The sequence below is a fragment of the Strigops habroptila genome, chromosome 12 (assembly GCF_004027225.2).
Source record: "Strigops habroptila isolate Jane chromosome 12, bStrHab1.2.pri, whole genome shotgun sequence".
Lineage (NCBI taxonomy): Eukaryota > Metazoa > Chordata > Aves > Psittaciformes > Psittacidae > Strigops > Strigops habroptila.
The window spans coordinates 3,890,578-3,911,369 of record NC_044288.2 but is presented as its reverse complement, the minus strand read 5'-3'; the positions used below and the strand labels follow the sequence as shown (position 1 = coordinate 3,911,369).

Sequence of the window (20,792 nt, the reverse complement as noted above, 5' to 3'; positions counted from 1 at the left end):
TGTTTGCTGTGTTTTCCTCCTCCATCCCCAGTGCTGGCACAGGGAGAACTGGCTGCTACATTGTCCTGGATGTTATGTTGGACATGGCCGAGTGTGAGGGTGTTGTGGACATCTACAACTGTGTGAAGACCTTGTGCTCACGGAGGATCAACATGATACAGACGGAGGTGAGTGGATGTAATGGACAACCATGGGGCTGGTGTCACCAGCCAGCTGTGGGGTCTCATCCCTCTCCCTTTTCCTGCCCCCCCCCCAAAAGGAGCAGTACATCTTCATTCACGACGCCATCCTAGAAGCCTGCTTGTGCGGGGAGACCAGCATCCCTGCCAGCGAGTTCAAACCCACCTACAAGGAAATGGTGAGGATAGAGCCTCAGAGCAACTCCTCACAGCTAAGGGAGGAGTTTCAGGTGAGCAGCGCCAAAACCTCTTCAACACCCCATTGCTCCTCACCCTCCTGGTGCCCACCACCACCGCCGGGACCAGCAGTGGGCAGAGGTTTTAGCCCTGGTGCAGGCAGGAGCAGAGCTCAGGGACCACGTGTACCCACAGACCCTGAACTCAGTGACTCCCCATCTGGATGTGGAGGAGTGCAGCATCGCCCTCCTGCCCCGCAACCGGGAGAGGAACCGCAGCATGGATGTCCTGCCGCCCGACCGATGCCTTCCCTTCCTCATCTCCGTGGATGGAGACAGCAACAACTACATCAACGCGGCCTTAACTGATGTGAGTGTGCTGTGGGCAGGGAAAGGCTGGTTTGGGTTGTTTTGGGCAGCTTTTCACTGCAAAACCTCAGTGTGAATTTACTGCCTCATTTTGAACAAGGGCATGTGGGCAGCTGTGTGGACCAGTGTTGTGGGGTCCTTCTCCCCTTCTTTTATGTAGCAGCGTTTTGCTTGTCCTGAAAGAGCTTTTCACCTGCTCTTGCAAGCTGCAAACAAAGGGGCTTCAGTTATTTTGCAGTGAGAATGGAACACAGGAGGGAGAGGAAGCTCTGGACGGCACTGGTAGCATTGAGTTCTGTCTGCTGCCGGCACCCTGCCATGCATCCTGCTGGTGCAATTAGGGGGCTCTGAACTGCTCCCAAAGCCCCAGTGCATCCCCCTGGTGCAGTCAGAAAGGACACCCGTGATGGCAAAGCAATTTCCTACCTGCTGACAACCACAAAGCAGAGCAGAGAGGATGCTGCAGGCTCCGAGCCCACACATGGGTCATTTATCACCAGAGCCACTTTCTGCTCCTTGAAATGAGCCAGGGTGCTTTGCACAGGCAGCACTGAGCCCCACTGCACCTTCCCCGAGCCCTCCTGGTCACGGCTGAGCCCTGGCACCAGTTCTTCACCCCACGAGTGATTTATCACACTGCATCTTTGTGCAGAGCTCATCTCCCTGATACCTGTTCTGGCAGCAAAAAGCAGTTTGTAAAGCCTGAGGAGCAGCACCCGCTGGGCTGCAGGCTTTGCCTGCCATGGGATGGGAGCTTTGTTTTCAGCTTGCTTGGTGTTTGCGTATCCATTTTGGTTTTGTACCTCACTGACCCTCCTTTAATCTCTGCCGCAGGGTCAGAGAGTAATGCTGATTTTATAGGCAGAAAAAGCCCCTTGGGAGAAATTCTCACTGTGGGGGTAAAACTCTTCCCTCTTTGAGGGAAAAAAAGCACTAAAAAGTCCTATTTTCTTGAAGTGCCGCAGTGGTTTGCTCAGTCAGTCTGTCTGTCAGTCAGACTAGATGGGTCTGTGCTGCTCAGCATCAGGCTTGGTCAGCACCTGATGAAACCTCCCTCACCCCCTGCTCTCATTGCCTTCCTCGTGGGTAGAAAGCTCTTGCCAAGAGCAGGGGTTTTGCTGCTGCCCCATGGCCAGGGCTGGGGAAAGGTTTGTAAAGGCATTTCCAGGAGCTGAATGAGGAGGTTTTGCAGCAGCCAGAGCACTCCCCATTAGGAGGGAGCTGTGTGATTCACAGGCACAAACATTTACTGCTCTCTTCCTGTATCTGAGGAGGCTCGAGCTGAAGTGTGTTAATGTGAAAGCCTGGTTGATGCAGTGTTCAGCTTGGCTGTGGGCTCCCAGTCCTTTGGCAAGCCAGTGGCAGGATGACTGAGGGGACAAATCCTGTTCAAAGCATGAAGAAGTGCAGTAATTGGTGTCCCTGCCTACGGCAGGGAGGTGGAACTGGATGATCTTTAGGGTCCCTCCAGCCCAAACCATTCCATGATATTCTCTCATATTGATTTATTTCACCCTTCCTCCTTCATGCAGTCTCTGGGGGCCTTTGGTTTGGGGGTTTTATTTTCTTCCTCCAAAATACATTGAGCCCAGGGCAGTGGTTGTGTCTCTGCTGCTCTCAGTACCTGGCAGCACTGCGGCACTGTGGGTGGGAGTGAGGCCATGGATGATGCTTTAACCCAGAGCCAGGGTGCAGAGCTCAGGGCTGGGGCCATCTGGCAGCACCACTTCTGCTTGTTCTTGGCTCAAAGGTGACATCTTTCCACAAATATAACTATGGAAGAGAGCAGAAAATTCTCATCCTGACCAAGGGCAGGCATCACTCTGACCTGTTTTTATAGCATCTCCCCAGCACCAAGGCTTGGAGGGACTAAAGCCGTGCCAGGGAGGCCAGCTCTGCTCAAAGGTGGCTTTGGTGCCACTCATCTTCTGGTTGCATTGGCTTTTCGAAGTGGCTTCAGCATCACTGCCACGTCCTTAATGGTGCTCCTCTTCCCTCTTTGCAGAGCTACACCAAGAGCGCTGCCTTCATCGTCACCCTGCACCCGCTGCAGAACACCACCACCGACTTCTGGCGGCTGGTGTACGACTACGGCTGCACCTCCATCGTCATGCTCAACCAGCTCAACCAGTCCAACTCCGCCTGGGTGAGTGCTGGCCTTGTCCTGCTCCGTCCCCATCGCCTCTGCGGTGCTGCAGCCCCTGCTTTGCTCCTTCTTCTCTGCAAGGGGAGAGGGGACTGGCTGCAGCACCCAGGATTTACCCTCTGGAAGCACAGGGCTAAAGATGCGCTCAGCAGCAAACCAGCCTGGCTTTGTTGTGTTGGCGTTCTGTTGGAGTTGCTTTATTGTACCACGATCTTTGTGGATGCCCCAGGGAGACACAAAGTTAACAAGTATAACCTTGTTGTTGTAAAGAACTGAGTTTTAGCCTCTTTTTTTACAAAGGAGAAATGGAGGCATAAGGGATTTCCAGCTTTTCTCTTCCAAGGGTACTGGTGGTTTGTGAATGCTGCTGTGTAAACCAGCCTGCTGCAAAGCGGCTGTCCCGTGGGATTTACAGTGTGGTGGGATCTGCCAAACTGGAGGGGAGGTGTCCCCTGTCACCCAGGGGAGAGGGGACAGGAGCTGGGGAGGGGAGGACCATGCTTAGCCTTGCTTTGCTCTCCGGGTGCACTGCTTCCCAGGGGAATGCCTGGAGTGCTCTTCCTGCCACCAGAGCAGATATAAAAGCCCGTTACAGGTCTGTAATGTTAATTCAATGAGGAAACTTACTGGCTTTCTACATAAAATTAGCATTATAGACTCTTAATGGATGTCTGAGGAAGACTTCATTAGCTGGCTTATTTTATGAGTTGAGATCACATATTCGATGTAAATGACCCAAAACAGCAGTCGTACCACTTGTCGCAGGGATGCGGATGGATGCAGCACCAGTGCTGACTGGTGTGTAAATACAATAAATATGCTGTTACTTATTTAGATATATACATATACTGGATATGTGCAGAGTTATGGAGTGCACCCACATCTCCCTCTGTGCTGAGCTAATGCCATGTGCTCCAAAGGATCTTTGTGTGGGTTCCTCTGCTTTTCTTTGAGATAGAACCCTTAGACCCGAATCCAGAACACTCAGTGATGTTCTCTCACCCTTTTGCCAAGCTCCCAACCTGGTCTTCTGAGTCAGAGGTTCCACAACTGTGGGCACAGTGACTTCTCATTTGTGGACAGTGAACTTGTAAGGGGCCAGTTGATCAGCTGAATGTTCCTAAGCCTGTGGGGCTGATGGGCTCCCTCCCAGAGCACTTGATGAGCCAGCGGGTGTTACACCAAGACCCCTCTCGGATCATCAGCCAGAAATCTTGGGAGCCTGGGGAGGTCCCTGCTGACTTGAAGCTGCCCAGTGTTATTCCCATGTACAAGAAGGGCGTGAGGAAAGACCCAGAAAACTACAGAGCTGTTAGTCTGGGCTCAGTACCTGGAAAAAGGATGGAGAAGATCATAGTGGGTGCTGCTGGAAAGCATTTCGAGAACAAGGCCATCATCAGGCACAGGCTGGACGGGTTCACCAAGGGCAAGTCCTATTTAAGTGCTCTTATATCCTTCTACAAGGAGGTCACCCACATTGTGAAGGAAGGGAAAGTGGCAGGTGTAGTTTTTCTGGAGTTTATAAGGCTTTTTTGATGGTATCCCTCAGTTGTCTGAGGACCAGTTGTCCAACTGGGAGATGGTGTGCTGGGTGAAGCACTGGCGCAACAGCAGGGCTGTGAGTGTTGTAGTGAATGGGGCTGCATCTGTCTGGGGATCAGTCATGCGTGGTGCTCCTCAGGGCTCAATCCTGATGGTCAGTGATGCTCCACTGTTCATTTTTCATCTTGGTTCACATTTACTCCCACATGCGCTGCGGTACCCATTGCAGACCAAGCGCCCCTTGGAAACCCAGCCCTGCTGCAGTGCCACCATCCTCCTGTCCCCATCCAGCACCTCCTGTCTGCAGCACAAACATCAGCTCCACTGAACCCAGCTGCAGTGGACCGCGGCAGGGAAGGAGGCAGCAAGATTGATTTGATTTCTCTCTCCCAAACTCTTCCTTCATTCCATGGTCCAGAAATGCCCTTCAGCCTCACAGGAGCTGCTGCTCCTGTGCCATCCTCCCCCAGCTCCCAGTTCCCTGCTGTGGCCATTGTCCCCTGGCACTATCCAATTGGAACTCTGCCATTTTTCATCGTTATTCAGCCCTGCCTCACTCTCCGGACGTCTATTCCTCAGGGATGTCTGCGTTACAATATTTAGCTGGATCTTAAATGTTTACCAGTTTAGGAGCAACAGGTAATAAATCAACCTTTACAGCAGGCAGCTCCGAAAGGTGACTTGGAGGGTATATCCCTCACTTGAGCTACATGTTGCCGAAGGAAGTTTTAATATCCAAATTATAGTTGTGAGTCCAGAAGGCTTTGAGATCTTGGAGATTTATAGCCCCCATTAACAACCAATTATTTCTCAAAGCCATTTGCCATGCGGTTAGGCCCAAGCCGTTAGGTGACCTGAGATGCTAAATGCCCTGTTAAAGTGAGGTGACAAACATCATATATTCCGTGTCAATGCTGGTTTCTCAGCTATCACAGTGTGAAAACAATCTCATTCATGACCCTTGGACCGAGCCATCCATCAGTGCCATGGTGGACACGTGGAGGGGGAGCAGGAATTGCTCCCCCATCCTTTCCTGGGGTTGCTTTGACTTGATGGGATGTTGTGGCCATGGGGCAAGGGGGACTGTTATCTCCCATTGTTGTTGCTGATGATGGAAGAGCAGCTTCTAAAGCCAGTGGGGTTTGAGAGCAGACTTGCAGCAACCAAGCCCTGCTCCATCATTGTGCAGAATCAGGCCTGTACTTGCTGGGGCTGAGGCAGGGCCCCTCCTGCATCCTTCTGGACCAGCAAAGTCCATCTCCAGGAGCACCAGATGTTGCGTTTGTGTAGTGGGGAAGGGGCTATGTGGATGCCGGGGGTGGCCTTGACCTTTCAGCTTTGATCCCTCCACAAGGTGGGGGATTCTCTGTCCATCAGTGCACCGTGAGTCCTGTGTGAGGGTCCAGCATCCCATCATGGGGCCACCCCTGGTACCAGCAGCCCCTCTTGGTGTCCAGCACCAACTACTTCAGTCCACTCAATGTTGCCTGTGACCCATGATGTCCTTTCCCTGGCAGTGTTCAAGGCCAGGTTGGACAGAGCCTTGGGTGGCATGGTCTAGAGTGAGGTGTCCCTGCCCATGGCAGGGGGGTTGGAAGTGGATGATCTTAAGGTCCTTTCCAACCCAAACCAGTCTATGATTCCCTGTGTCCCAGTACATGTTCCTGGTCACGGTGAGCTGTACTTCTTCTCTCCACAGCCTTGTTTGCAGTACTGGCCTGAGCCAGGGCTCCAGCAGTACGGCCCGATGGAGGTGGAGTATGTCTCTGGAGCAGCAGATGAGGACATCGTGTCCCGTCTCTTCCGAGTCCAGAACATCACACGGGTGAGGGTCTCTCCTCTGGCTCCATGGGTGTGTGTGTGGGGTGTCATGTGTGTCTGTATGTGCCCAGGTGCCCCATGAAGAGGTGGCTTCATTGAGGCTTTAAATCTCCTGAGGTTTGCCAAGAGGCTGAGAGGACAATTCCCCAATGGATGTCATTGGCCGGATGGGAATTAGGGAGCTTGGAAGGGAGCATGTGGCTTGGCTGATGGCCTGGTTGGGAAGGGAGCTGGGGTCATAGGAGATAAATCCTGATTATTTGGGCTCTTAACACAAAGAGGGGTTTGGTTCACTACTGGGAGCATCTGGCGTTGCTGGGTGTCAGCACAAAATCCTTCAGCAAGTGCTTTGCTCTCAGGTGGTAGAATGTACTCCATGTTCAATTAAAATGCAGCGTGATTGAAATCTCTGGATTTAAGGACAGATTTCCTCAGGGAGCGATCGCTGGAGGAGTGCTGGTAAATGCATGGAGCTGCTTCTTGCCAAGCCTTGGCTGGAGGGGAACCAGGAGTTGGGGGTGTCACGAATCTTCCAGAACCAGACAGAGCTTTCACCTGAGCTTCAGAACGGATCCCAAAGCTTTCCTTCCTGGGCTGTCGGAGGAGTTTGCTCATGGTTTAATTCCACTTACTTGTATCATCTGCCCCCTCTGCCTTCCTGGCTTCCAGCTGGAAGCACAGACTCGAGCCTGGGGAGGTCAGCCCATTCTGGCCACGTCTCCGACCCACATGGGAGCTCCCAAAAGGGTCAGAAGAGCCCCTGTGTGTTTGGGGTGTGCTGGTTGGAGCAGGCACCAAATGCCCCCAACACCGGCTCCGCAGGCTGGGGCTCCCTGTAGAGCCTCAGGAATACTCAGTCCTGCTGGTTGGAGACAGTCTGGTGCTCACGCCACTGATCAGGCATCTGAAATTGGGTGGATGGAGCCTTCCAAGAGCTGAAGATCCTGATCTGTATCTGATGCCCCCTTTCTCCTCCAATGTGTGCTCAAATGTGTACCACCAAGCGCCAAGATGCTGCTGGAGTGTGTGACCCATGGTTTCATCCCATCAGGTACCCCTGATGCTCTGGGTACTTCTTCATCCCTGGCAGTGTTCAAGGCCAGGTTGGATGAGGCTTGAAGCAACCTGCTCTAGCGGAAGGTGTCCCTGCCTGTGGTAGGGGTTTGGAACTGGATGAGCTTTAAGGTTTCTTTCAACACAAAGCGGTCTGGGATTCTATGATTCTGAGCAAATACATCTGCCTGCTAAGTCCTGGCCTGGTTTAGCTTTGTGGATGTAATCCTCCTCCTGGAGCCTGCTAACCAGATTAGGTTTCGACACTAACCAGATTACCAGGGTATTAAGGTGTTCTTCCACTGCTCCCCTCCTCTGTGGGTGGCAGCTTCTCATCAGCCTCCTGGTTTACAGCAAACACAACAAAAACACATCCCCTGGGACCTTCTGCGTGTGAGACAAGGATGTGACAGAGAAGCCGCAGAGAGGCTCAGGGCTCTGGTAACAGGTTTTGGGAGATAGAGTCAGCCTGAGATGCTGTGAGTTAGGATAAACCATGTCAGTGGAGCTTCCCCGGGGTGGGTTAGGGTGGTGGAGCCAGTGTGAGCTGTGGAGGAGATGCTGAACCATCCCTCTTAACGTACCAGGAAAGGGTTTTTCCTCTCTTCTTTTACTATTAATGTGTGGCAACCCCCTCTTGCCCTCCGTCTAACCTCCACTGGTGACAAAGGAGGGCAGCCCATGGGTTCAAGCTGACGAGGTTTGCTTTTCTAGTTGCAGGAGGGGCACCTGATGGTCCGGCATTTCCAGTACCTGCGGTGGTCGGCGTATCGAGACACCCCAGACTCCAAGAAGTCCTTCCTGCACCTCCTGGCCCAAGTGGAGAGGTGGCAGAAGGAAAGCGGCGATGGCAGGACTGTGGTGCACTGCCTGTGAGTGTCAGCTGGAGGGGAGCAGGTTCTGGTTATGGGGGGAGATGCCACCAACTTACGTGTCCACAGTTCTGCCTGGAGAGCCTCTAAACAGCTCTCACCAGGGTGACTTTGTGCCCAGATGGTGCTACTCACAATGTGAGTTTTGGGTGAGGCACCTCATGGTCACAGTGTCAAATGTCCTCCATGAGATGGATGCTCACACAAAGACCTGTGTGTGCTCTCCTCAGATGGGACCTGGCATGTTCACAGATGGGAAGAGGCATCAGGCAAGCCTTTAATCAGGAATCAATTACAGCCTCATCTGTCTTCATTAGCTGAAGGAGAGTTTGAGAACATGCTTTATAAAACACTGGCATCATGTTCTCTCTTCCTCTCCCCATTCCCCTTTTGCTGCCAGGGATCAGATGTGGTGGTGTGGGATGGTTTCAGCCTGGCACAGAGGGATGGAGTGTGGGATGGTTCCTCCAGCCAGCACTACCCAACAGGTCATCAGCCCAGAGGCACCCTGCAGATGGGGAGAGGGTGGTAGAGGGACACAGTGGCTTCTCCAAGGTCACACAAGGAGCTGGTCCATGGCAGGGCTGGCAGCTGAGCTCAGAAGTCCAAGATCTAGCCCTGATGGTCCAAAAAGGTGTTTTCATGCTCTGATGTGGCTCTTGTGAGGGCCAGAGGGCAGGATCACAGCTCCTGCCGCCACTGGGTCTGGTTCAGGTCCCCCAGTTTGGGAAGATTCTGGGGTGTGAGCCCCTGCTCTGGGACACCTTCTGTGATGCAAGGATGGATGGAGAAAGGGGGAATTACTGGGAGCACTAAGATGCACTGATGCCATCTTCTCACCACCAACACGTGTGTTTCTCCCTCCAGGAACGGAGGTGGCCGGAGCGGCACCTTCTGTGCCTCCACCATGATCCTGGAGATGATCAAGTGTCACAACATGGCAGATGTTTTCTATGCTGCAAAGACCCTCCGCAACTACAAGCCAAATATGGTAGAGACCTTGGTAAGCATCAGACACCACCAGTGTCCCTGCATCCCTCCAGCAAACACCTTCTCCATCCCAAACCCTGAGGAGCATTATGGGCATCCTCATGCAGAGCATGTCTCGGTGAGCATGCCAATGCCATGCCATGGGCTGGGGTGGACAAGGAGGTGAGGCAGCTCTTGACAGCAGCCTTGGGCTTGTCTTCATCTCACCGTGCCCATGTGCCCTTGGCATCAGCACTGGGCTTGTTGGAAATCCTTCCCAGGAGGAATAAGGCAGGTTCCCATTAATTCATGGGATGTAATTTTAGTTCTTCAGAGGGTTTGTGGTGCCGGGAGCAGTTCCGAGGTGGAGTCAGACAAATTCCTGCTGGAAATAGAAAAGGGAACTGCATTTTGAGTGAAATTAATTGGTGGGAAAACTGCTGACAATAGCGATGGAGCCACGTTTCATGATGATGAGGCTGGAGGTGGCAGCGGGTCAGGGCGAAAAGCCCATGTCCTATTTCAGGCCCTTGATAACAGGACAGGGGATGGAGCATCACGTGGAGGGATCCAGGTGCCTCGTGATGTTTTAAAAGCAAGTCAGCTGGAAATGTTTACCCTGTTTGGATTATAAAATCCCTAAGTTGCAAAATGAAATGGTTTTGAGGAGGGGATATGATTTGCATTAGGAATTAAAGTGGAGGAGAAGGTGAGGGAGGGGAGAGGGGACCAGAGTGAGGGATGCAGATAATGGAATGATGATGTGACAAGCATGAAGCCACTGGAGCCATTGGGCTAAATTGCAAAGGTATTAAAAGAAAAAAGGCAACACTTCACATCAGGACACAAACATCCTCCAGCCTCAGATGAACCTGAACCAGCTATTCCAGGAATCTCAATCTACCAGCATCCCTTGGAGGCTGGATCCTCGCCTGGTGTAAAGAGCCTCAGCCCAGTGCAGAGCCACCGTTTTGCTGCCCCGAGCATCTTCCCCCTCTATTTGCCCGTGGGGTTTCTTTCTATAAGATGAGGAATGGAAACAATTCCTGATCTTAATCCAAAAAGCTTTATGTGCTTTTCATCTAAGCCCTCGCAGCCTCCTGGCTTTGAAGCCCTTCTCCCTCACTGCCCATTCCCACCTGGGGTCCCTGAGCAGTCACCGCTCCCCATCAGGGTTAACGGGATTGGTGCTCAAGCTGCAATCCCCATGCTGCTGCTGAGGATTTTGGGAGATGAGCTTTCCCCTTTCCCTCTCTGCTGTTGCACCAGGAATGCTCCCACCTGATATCCCAGCACTTGCAGCAGCATCAGAAACCTGATTGATTTGGGTTTTTTTCCCCTGCTCTGGTTAATTTTGCTTGTTGGATGCTCTAAGGAGCAACATCTCCAACTTCCAGTGTTGGAGCTCCTCCGGAGTTCTCTGCACTGTGAATTGTATGAGGGCAGGAGTGCACGAGAACAGGTCACATAAAGGAGGACAAGGATGGATGAGGCTGCCTTGGCAAGCCCCATTTCAATGATTTCTGCTATAAAACCAGGACCCAGCCATTCTGGGGAGCTGGTTAGAGGGGGAGCAAGGGTGGGAAGATGCTGACACTGTCCATAGCTGTCTTGGCAAAGGAGAAGGATGGCAATGTGAGCCCAATCCTTCCGCAGGCTCAGGGAGGACCTTTCCCACTCACACCCCTTGGCTCCAGCCCGGCCATTGCGGGTGGGTCAGGTTTGACCTGAGCTTTAAAGTGCTCATTTGTTTGGGGTTTCCCTTGGAAAATAATGGATTTTGGGAAGTGAAAACTCCTGGGACTTCCCTTTGCGCCTCTTCCTCCCCCACAAAGCAAATGCCCAAACAACCAAATCCCTCCTAGGGATGGAAAATGGCTCTTTGTTATCTGCAGCAAGAGAATGTGTGATGAGGAATTACTGGGGCAGGGCAGCTCCAGTAATCCCACACCCGGACTGCGGATGCTTTGCCTGGGCATGATCCTCATTCACAGCCTCTGCTGACCTCAGAAATGAAATCTCCTTGATTTCATGCCTGGGGTTTTGATTTGGACACCTCTGACCCCAGACTCCACCATTCCCATGGCTCTGCCATCGTGTGATTGAATCACTGTGGTGGTGTGGGATTGGACATAGGTGAGGCTGGTTGATGTCCCCAAAATACAGGAAATTTGGCACATGTGGTGCCTTTGGATATAGGGGATGGATCATCCTCCTTCCACAGCAATGGGTGTCGTTTGTCATAAGTGGAGTTTCTCCAGGCTGTTGGAATCTCAGACTGTTTGGGTTGGAAGAGACCTTAAAGCTCCTCCAGTTCCAACCCCCTGCCATGGGCAGGGACACCTTCCACTAGAGCAGGTTGCTCCAAGCCCCTGTGTCCAACCTGGCCTTGAACACTGCCAGGGATGGGGCAGCCACAGCTTCTCTGGGCACCCTGTGCCAGCGCCTCAGCACCCTCACAGGGAAGAGCTTCTGCCTTATATCTAACTTGAACTCCCCCTGTTTCAGTTTAAACCCATCATCCCTTGTCCTATCACTCCAGTCCCTGATGCAGAGTCCCTCTCCAGCATCCTTGTAGCCCCCTTCAGACACTGGAAGCTGCTCTGAGGTCTCCACGCAGCTTCTCTTCTCCAGGCTGAACAGCCCCAATGTTCTCAGCCTGTCTCCATACGGGAGGTGCTCCAGCCCCTGAGCATCCTTGTGGCCTCCTCTGGACTTGCTCCAACAGCTCCATGTCCTCCTTATGCTGAGGACACCAGAACTGCACACAGTGCTGCAAGTGGGGTCTGACAAGAGCAGAGCAGAGGCACAAAGAGCAGAGTAGAGGATAGGGATAGCTTTGGGAAATAGCTTACTTGGGCTCATAACATCCTCTCTTCTCTCTCCCAACAGGAGCAGTATCATTTCTGCTACGATATAGCACTGGAATATCTGGAGTCCCTGGAGACTAGATAGCACCTTGCCAGGAGAGGGGCGGCAAGGGCTTGCGCAGGGGTTGTGCCACCGCGCGGTTCGCGCTTGGACGTTGTGTTAGTGCTGAAGGTGAGGAGGAAACAGCAAAGGACCCAACGAGAAAACCCAGCAGATCAAGGATAACGAAAGGATGTGGGGACGTGTCGGCTGCTCCCCATCTTCATCCTCCGCTCCCCATCTTTCCTTCCCACCCTGAGCGTGTCTGAGTGGCCGCAGGTCAGATGCCACGACTCGTCCTGTCCCTGCATCGCTTTGAATCATGGTCATGGTATGTGCAGGATGCGGCCCTGTGGTGCTGCCTGGGCATCTCCAAAGCAGCTGGAGAGAAGGCCAGGGAGGGCAGGAGGAGCCGAGGCCGTTTCCCAGCAGGAAGGATGGATTATTGGAGAAGAGATGTTGCTGTTTGAATTGTGCGTGGAATCAAAGCTGCTCTTCTGAGGAGTCCAGATGGTTGCTGGCACGTTTTGCCCTTGGTGGGGACATACTCTGAGCTGGAGCAAAGACCCTGAGAGGAGCCCGTTTTCTGCCTGTTCTCACCAGGAGTTTGATCTTCACATTGTTTAGTTCTGTGAGTTGTCACCCTTTGTGTATCCAGCCCTGGACAGAGCCGGGATGAGGGACGAGAGGTGGGTGTCAGGGAGTGCCAAGTCCCCCTTGCAGGGACTGACCCAGACCCCTCCTGGTGCCTTTGCAAAGCTTTTCAAATGCTGGTTCTTCTGCATCTCCAAACCATCTTCTCCATCTGTAGCAATTGATTCCTCCCCGGCTGACACAAAGGTACCAGCCCATGGGTCCGTTTCTAACGCTTCCCTTGTGAATCGCTGCATATGATGCATCTTTGGTGCCTGGAAACGAAGCCCTCAGAATGTGGGTCCATCCTGGATGCTGCTCTCAGGCAGTTGTCCATCGATGCTGCTTGGCTTTTCTTGGCTTTTCTGGGGCTGGTGAAGTGGGATGGTTGGTTTTGGTGATGCTGTTGGCATGGGGTGAGCTGTGCTGAAGCCTTGAGTCATGGCAGAGCTTTGGGGATGGGCATGAGGAGGTCCCCACACCCCTGGTGCCACCCAGGGACAAGTGTATGGGGCTGGTGATTGAAGGTACCTGATTCTTTTTTGGCTTCATCTTGCTGCAGGCAGGTGTGAGATGTCACCTTTTTGGTCTGATATTGTGGTAATTACAGGGGTTTCTGCTTAGCCTGCTTGTAATAAAGCTGTGGTCAGGGTTTTCTCTCCCTGCAAATGGCCTCAAGAAGATGTAACCACAAGGATGCAGGTCTGGGGTCTAGAGGAGAGGGGAGGAACTGAGGGGAGGCTGCTTCTGTCTTGAGGGCCAGGCAGAACCTTTCACTTTGGGGTCATTTTTTGGAGGGATGGAGCAGAACAAATGAGAAACTGCCCTCCATCTGCTGGAAGTTGCAGATGGGCAGCCCCATCCTTCATTCCCCCCATCCCCGATGTTCCCTCATCCTCCAGCCCCATCTCCCCAGGGCAGGGGCAGCTTCCCCATCCTGCCTGCCTGGCGCCTGGGGATCCCTCTCCCTGGGGAATTACATTCAGATCCATTCCATAACTGAAAGACATGGATTCTGTCTTTGGACCGAACCACAGCACCAAGGCTGCAGAGCCCTGGATGAGCAAACCCAGGAGGAAATTCCATCCACCTTCCCAGGTTGGAGGAGAGCAACAGGATAAATCTCTGTCCTCTCTCCACCTTAGGGGATGTCCTACCCACTGCCCTGCAGACACCCAGGGCTGGTGATGGGCATTTCAACAGCAGTGGGAAGTTTGGCCCAGGCACTTGGATTTCTTGCTGAATAATTCACATAGCCTGTCAATAACTTATTCCAAGGGCTATGCAATATTATTCCCCTTCTTTCCATCCCTGCTGTCTAACCTTGCCATGTGCCCATGCTGCCTCCTGACCAAATAGTCTTTTGACCCCACCAGAGCCTGCAAAATGGTCCCATTACACCAGGACCTGGTAACACTGGTACTTGCATCACAAGCCTTCACTTGGAATAAATCAGTCCAATCCACACCTTGTTTTCCCAATCCCCACCTCTCTGTGGCTGTGTCTGTGCTGTCCTAGGGTGCTGCACGGTGGGTGCAGAGAGGTCCCAGGGTGCAGAAATTGGTTGGTTTTGTATGAAAATGGATGGGTTGAGCCTCTGAAATTCCTGGGGATGGGATAATGTTGGCACCGTTCAGCCCCGGAGCCTGGAGGGGGGCTGGAGGGATGCTCCTGCTTCATCCCAGACCTTCCAGGAGCATGGGTTACCTGCATCCTTCACAGGGATGGAGCATCCTGCAGTCCTTCACAGGTTAAATGTTGCCAGCAAGAAGGCAAATTGAAACCCCATTTAGTCCTAAAGAGACAACAGAGACTGGAGAAGTTGTATATATGTTTTAAAAGGGAGATGATTATTTTTGTTTTAATTCTTTTTAAATCTCCTTGCTGGATGTCTCTGGGTTTTTAGGGCATCTCTTCCAAAAGGCAGCCTTTGAAACCCAAGTGCTATACAAACCACCGTGTTCTCCAACTCCTACTGAGCTGCTCATCTGACAATGAGGCAAGGACATCCTGTACATAGAAATATATATATAGAAATATATATATAAACCTATAAATACTGTTCTTAAGATGGATGATGGTTATTGGTATTACAGATTGGAGTGGTGCTTTTTTAATAATAAAAATAAAACCATAAAAAAAAGAGGAAAACATTAAAATGCAGGGGAAAAAAAAAAAAAAGAAACCCAAACCAACAAATTGGAGCAATTTTGTCTATATGCAGCAAAAGTGACCCTGAAAGTTGGCAGCATCCAACCATGGGACTAGTACCATGAGGCGGCTCCACCGCGGAGGAGGATGGTGCAGTGGGATGGAGGGAGGGATGGTGAAGGAGGGACACTGATGTGGATTGTACCACGCACATCCAGCTGTTGTGAACTGGTTTGTTTGTTTTTTTTTTATGATGATTGATTATTTTTGGCTTTCTTTTAAGGAAATCAGTTGCATAAATAAATGTTCCAAATTTGTGATGGCCTCTGGGATTTCTTTCGCTGGCTCTGGGCTGGGAGCTGTGATGGAGGGAGCCTTGATGCAGGTACCCATGTGGCAGCTTGTAGAGAAGATCTCCACATCAACCATATCTTGCTTTTTGAGGGTTATTTTGGTAGAGTACATTTGCAGGCCAAATTCCAGGACTGCAAAGCCTTTGTGGCACAGAGAAGCCAGGTTTTCCCATCACTGTGCAGGGGAGATGGGGTTGACTTGTGCTTGCAGAGCTTTGCTGTGGGATTCCTCCTAATAACAGTGAGAACTTGGACCTGCCAGCCAAGGTGCCCACAACTTCATGCAACTCTTCTGATGGAAGTTTTCTGTTGCTGGGAAAGGTGTCATGGAGGAAGGAGAAACTCTTTCAATGCATTTCCCAGCTGGAAAATGAAATCCTATTGTAAGAAAAGCCTTCAGGAGAAGAAAGCTCCCACATTGTCTTTGGTGATTTATTTATTACAAAGCAGCCCTCAGTTAAATGTGTTGTGATATTAAACACTTCCAGTAGCACTTGAGTCTTAATTTAATGGAGACCTAGGAAAAAAAAAATAATCTAATTGTCTTGTCAGGGTTGTTTTTCATTGTTAATGAAGGTTCCTGGAGGATGCAGTCATTACGTTATCCCAATAAATAATAAAAAGAGGGATAATTAAAATCAAGAGGTGCACTTGGGGAGGGCTCTGGGTGTGCACATCCCCCCTGGGCTTTAACTTCAGAGGTTAAAGTCTCTCAGAGGGGAGACTGAGATGAGCTCTGAGGCAGAAGCTCTTCCCTGTGAGGGTGCTGAGGCGCTGGCACAGGGTGCCCAGAGAAGCTGTGGCTGCCCCATCCCTGGCAGTGTTCAAGGCCAGGTTGGACACAGGGGCTTGGAGCAACCTGCTCTAGTGGAAGGTGTCCCTGCCCGTGGCAGGGGGTTGTAACTGGATGAGCTTTAAGGTTCCTTCAACCCAAACCATTCCATGATTCCATGCACAGTGAACCAGACACCATGTTCCAGTGGAGACTTCCCATCTTTCCAGTGCTGCAAACACAGCAGGGTAATTTCTTTAAGTAGCCTTTAACAGTCCTGTAATCTGTCTGCTGACAGTGTCACCTCGAAAAGTTCCATCCAAAGGCTGAATGGGAAGATTCTGTGTTTCAAAACAAATATTTCCTCCCGGTGTGCAAAATATCTAATCATGTATTTATCCTGAAGTACTTCCAAAAGTCAACATAATTATTCCAGTCCCATTAAGTTTAATTTGCAGTAAATTATGCATTTAGCTTTAAGTTGAGGTTGCTGGTTAGAGTCAAGATAAAGCTTTTGCTATTTATACAGCAATGGTTCAGTGTGGATATTAAATACAAATGGTTGAACAAGAAAATCCTGCTCAGGAAGTTTGGGAAGGGTTTCAAATAGGGAGGCTAACAGAAAGGATCTGTAAAATGTCTAATCGCAGATGTGTGAGCACACTCAGTCAACTAAAATGAGCTCCCTAACAGCTTTATAGGGACTTGGGCTGACAAAGGAATTTTCCTTTGGCTGGAAAATGTGCTGTTTTTCTCAGGATGTGGTTTTGAAAACCAAATGAATCGTTGAACTTTCCTCCCAGTGTTGTGTCTGTGAGGTTCACGGGGCAGGGAAGAGGTAGAACAGCTTTTATCTGTGATTTCTCAGTGATCTCGGATGTCCCTGAAGATTAGCAGCAGTGGATAATTGATCTTTCTGAGCAGCCTGAAGCTCTTTGAGTCAATAGGAAATAGGATGGTCGATGATGGGCGCTCAATCTGCCCTTCTATGTTAATGGCTGCTGGAGTCACATCTCCATGTGCCGGACCCATGTCTTCATGTGCTGGACCCACATCTCCATGTGCCAGGCACTCTGCACTTCAGGGTCAGTGGCCAAGTGGCGTTTTACCATCCAGCCCCAGGAGGTGAAGAAGGTCATAGGAGGACTTGCGATACCAAAAAGACTGCTTTGGTGGTGCCAGTGGACTGGAAAATCACCCGTTTACCACCGGGCAAGAGTGGAGGGGATCTGGGTTGGCTGCTTGGTTTCTCAGTGGCTCTTTGGGGGACCTTCAGGACAAGATCTCTCAGCACTTCACCTCTTGCTTCCTAAATCTGGGATGATAAAGCAGTCTGTGGGCTGCTCCCCTGGGTGCAGCATCACTGGAGAAGGGCTCAGGGCAGTCCTCTATATGGGGCAGAGCATCTCCCATTGCTCACTGTCACCCTGGGGACAACGATCCTGACATCCTCCTGCCCTCTCGTGCTCTCACGGAGCTCTCGGCCAAGGCCAGCACAATGCTTAGTGAAGCAGGACTTGCTCAGGGCTCCTGGGATGCTGTTGCTGCCCATTAACAAGGGCTCAGCTGGTTGGTAAAGCTGCCAGATTCCTAAAGAGGAGGCACTCAGCCGTGTCTGAACTTTGGGCCTCTCTTGGGGGTAGTCAGAGATGAATGCACCCAGAATTACCAAGGACTTTGGAAAATGGGGCCCTGAAGCATCCCTGCAGGTCAGCGGCAGGATGAAACCATTGCTGGCACTCGGGAAAGTGCTCTGCTGGGAGCCTGGAGGCTGCTGCTGAAGAATCAGTGCAGCAGTGCCCATGGCAATTGCGTATATAGGTGACTTCCAGGAGGCTTTGCCTGCAGCAGTGGGATTTCAGCTGAGCACCAGGGGCTTAGGCACGATTCTCACTTCATTGAGCCCAAATCCCCATCTCCCGCCTCCACCTCCGGCCCCCTAATGCTCAGCTGCCAATTCCCAATGATTTTTCCCTTCCTCTGAACCCTGTCCGCTGCCCTTGGAGCGGAAGTTTCCCGCAGTTCCCCCGGGTGCCGGCGCTGTTTTGTTTCCTAATTTGGGACATGAAAAGCCACGTTGTCTCCCTGGCACCCGATGGCCTGTGTACTTTGCTCCATAGACCTCCAACCTCCCCTGGCTCCATCCCCGCTGTGCCACGGCAGCGGGTGGCTTCGCAGGGCTGGCTTTGAACTTGGCTGCTGGTCCCCTGCAGGTCGCAGCGTGGGGCGGCAGGGTTTCAGCATCCTCTAATGAATCAGCACATGAACACCTCGGGCAGCCCACGCTGGTGCTGCTGATTGATCTGACTTGCACCGGCCTTAAATGGATGGTGTTTAAACAAATAGAAAGGAATATGGAGCAGCTCGTCTCTCCCTGCTCTGTGGGATGCTCAATGAGGTTTGAAGAAGGATGGGCTGACTCGGCGTCTCCGGGAATTTTGCTTTTCTAAAATCAAGATTCATTAGGAATGTTTGGCTGGGAACTAGGCCTCATAGCCCATTTGTTTTGGGTTTCTTTTCTAGTCTAGATTGTGGCGAAGAGGATGGAGTGGCTGCGGGAAGGGCTGGGAATGGGCTGGGAAGGGAAAGGCAGTCGCTGAACTCAGCACTGAGGATGTGCCAGTGGCTCTGCAGAGCCCTGGGAATTCACTGGGGTTCTGATGAGTGCCTGGATTGGGGGCTGTTGGGATGGGATTCAGAAAGTTGTTGCTGCAAGGAAGGATTAGAAAGTCAGAAGAGATTCTTGCCTCTGTAAAGCTGTACCTTTATCCATATGTGTGTCTGTCCCTGCCTCTCTTGGTCTCCCTCTCTGCCTCTTCTTCATGCAACAGCGCCGGTATCTGGTGTAGGGAGGAAGGAGAGCTGGTCCTGAGCACAGCCAGCCAGTGCAAACAGGATTGGAACTGACTCTGGAAATGTTGCTTCGTATGCAAACAAAGTTTCTTGGAGTGAAAATTGCCGAGGAGGGGAAGAGGCGAGCTGGCGCTGCAGGAACAGGCAGCACCACGCAACGAGCTCGCCTCTCTGATTGCTTTCCCCCAGCACAGCCCAAAGGTGTTTTCAAGCTAATGTGCCACATTTGGGCTTGCTATCAATCTGCCAATCTCAACACCAACAGCAGCCTAATTTGGCCCCACAGCCTGATTCTGGTGTCCGTGCCCCACCACGGGCCAGGCTCCAGCACGGAACAGCGGCACGAAGCCTGTGCAGTGTCAGCTCTGATGGGATTTTTCCACCTTGTAGGACAGGCATCACTGCAAATCTTTTTGCGCCTGAATAGCACTGGCTATCAAACTCATTTTGTCCTATCTGTGGTGTCTGGTGTGACTTGGTGCTCCCGAGATCCTGGCTCCCAGCTCCATCCTTTGGGCTGGCTGCTGGCAGTGGGCTGGGTACCACTGGCAGTGGGCTGATGGGCTGTGGGGAGGTGGGCAGGAGGGGCTGGATCCTGCCAAGGGAAAGCAGGGTCTTGAAGCTGTGCTTCCCATCCTGTGTCTGCAGCAGCATCCACACACACCGGACTGGAGGGAGCTGCTTTGCTCATTCATAGGTACACAGAGGGACATGGAGCAACTTGCCCTGGGGAGGTAGAGGAACATCAGGGGGTCGGGCAGGAGCCTCCTCTGAAAGTGGGGCTTAAACATTGAAATGTAGAAATTTTTTCCAGGGGAGGAACCATTTCACAGCAAATTTCACACTTATTTCACATTTTTTAATTATTATTATTTTTTCTTTTTTTCCCTTGGGCTTTTTCCATTTTCTTTTGAAGGAGAACATGTTTCTCCACATCAAAAATTTCTGCTGATAGACACTAGAGACCAAACCCCCTCTGGGTCTTCTTTCACCCATTCTTCAGTGCTAACTCGTCGGTCTGGTGCTCTGTAGCTCTCCTACCCAAATCCCAGAGATGCTCCCTGAATCCCAGATATCCAGGTGCAGCCCCTGACACAGCAGATGGGAAAATGCTCCATTTTGGGGGAAGGAGATGTGCTTATGAACAAGAGCAATGCCCTCAGCTCCCTGCAGCCCTATAGCATGGTGCAGACCATCCTCAGCCCCAAGAAGCTGTGGAGAAGCAGGGACAGATGAAGTGAAGCAGAGATGAAATGCTGCATCCAACGTCATGAACCAGCCAAGAGTTACACATCAAGCTCATGTCTTTTAGGTGACGTTCAGGCCGGGTCAAGCTGTTGTGCAACGCCGAGGTTTGCGCTTCCTATCGAATCATATTCCCCCTTTTTGCTTTCTCTTTTCCTGAGAGCTTTTGGAGGCCATTAAGAGCAACAAGAGGTGTTTGGAAGGTTAAGAGACTCAGTGTCTGAACTTACCATAAAGGGCTGCAGTAATTTACAGCTCTAGGCTGCAAGTGCTCTTCATGGGGGGAAGGGAAATGCAATTTAAGAGAACACAAATAAATAAGAGGCTGCAGCAGCTAACACGCTCTGATTTAATCCCCAGCCCACGAAAAAGATTTATTCTGTTATCTGGCAGTTTGATCACTCCAGGAATCCCATAGGTCAATGCATCTCTCCTGTTATTATCTCCGGGCTGTTTCCACCAAGATGCACAGGGAAGTTTTGTTGAAGAAATGAACCAAAGAGGAACCCCCAGAGACCTTTGTCACTCCCGCGAGCCGCGCAGATGCTGGCAGCCAGGTTTTCTGCTCCAGGTGCTGCTTGGTTTAGGTGCCAGAAAAGGGCGAGTGGGAAACATCCCTTTACAACCCTGAAGGAATGAAATGCAGGTTGAAAGCCAACCAGTGGGGCACCTACAATGGCTTTGCCTCCCCATGGCTCTCCCTTTCACCCTGTTTGGCCATGGACACCTCTTGTGCAACCCCAGCATC

The 20,792-nt window shown here is 51.6% G+C and overlaps 1 protein-coding gene across 5 annotated transcripts in view; it reads left to right on the top strand.

Moving 5' to 3' along the window:
• PTPRU (protein tyrosine phosphatase receptor type U) overlaps positions 1–15,138 on the top strand; it is a 61,521-nt gene extending 46,383 nt beyond the window's left edge. For all 5 annotated transcript variants that reach the window (XM_030504616.1, XM_030504615.1, XM_030504614.1 and 2 more), the window contains 8 exons: positions 32–167; positions 260–409; positions 552–725; positions 2,730–2,870; positions 6,112–6,237; positions 8,001–8,158; positions 9,026–9,161; positions 12,020–15,138. In XM_030504616.1, coding sequence (XP_030360476.1) covers positions 32–167; positions 260–409; positions 552–725; positions 2,730–2,870; positions 6,112–6,237; positions 8,001–8,158; positions 9,026–9,161; positions 12,020–12,082 — 1,084 coding nt within the window. In that variant the 3' untranslated portion in view covers positions 12,083–15,138. The remainder of the gene's footprint in view (positions 1–31; positions 168–259; positions 410–551; positions 726–2,729; positions 2,871–6,111; positions 6,238–8,000; positions 8,159–9,025; positions 9,162–12,019) is intronic.
• The last annotated feature ends 5,654 nt before the right edge of the window (positions 15,139–20,792 follow it).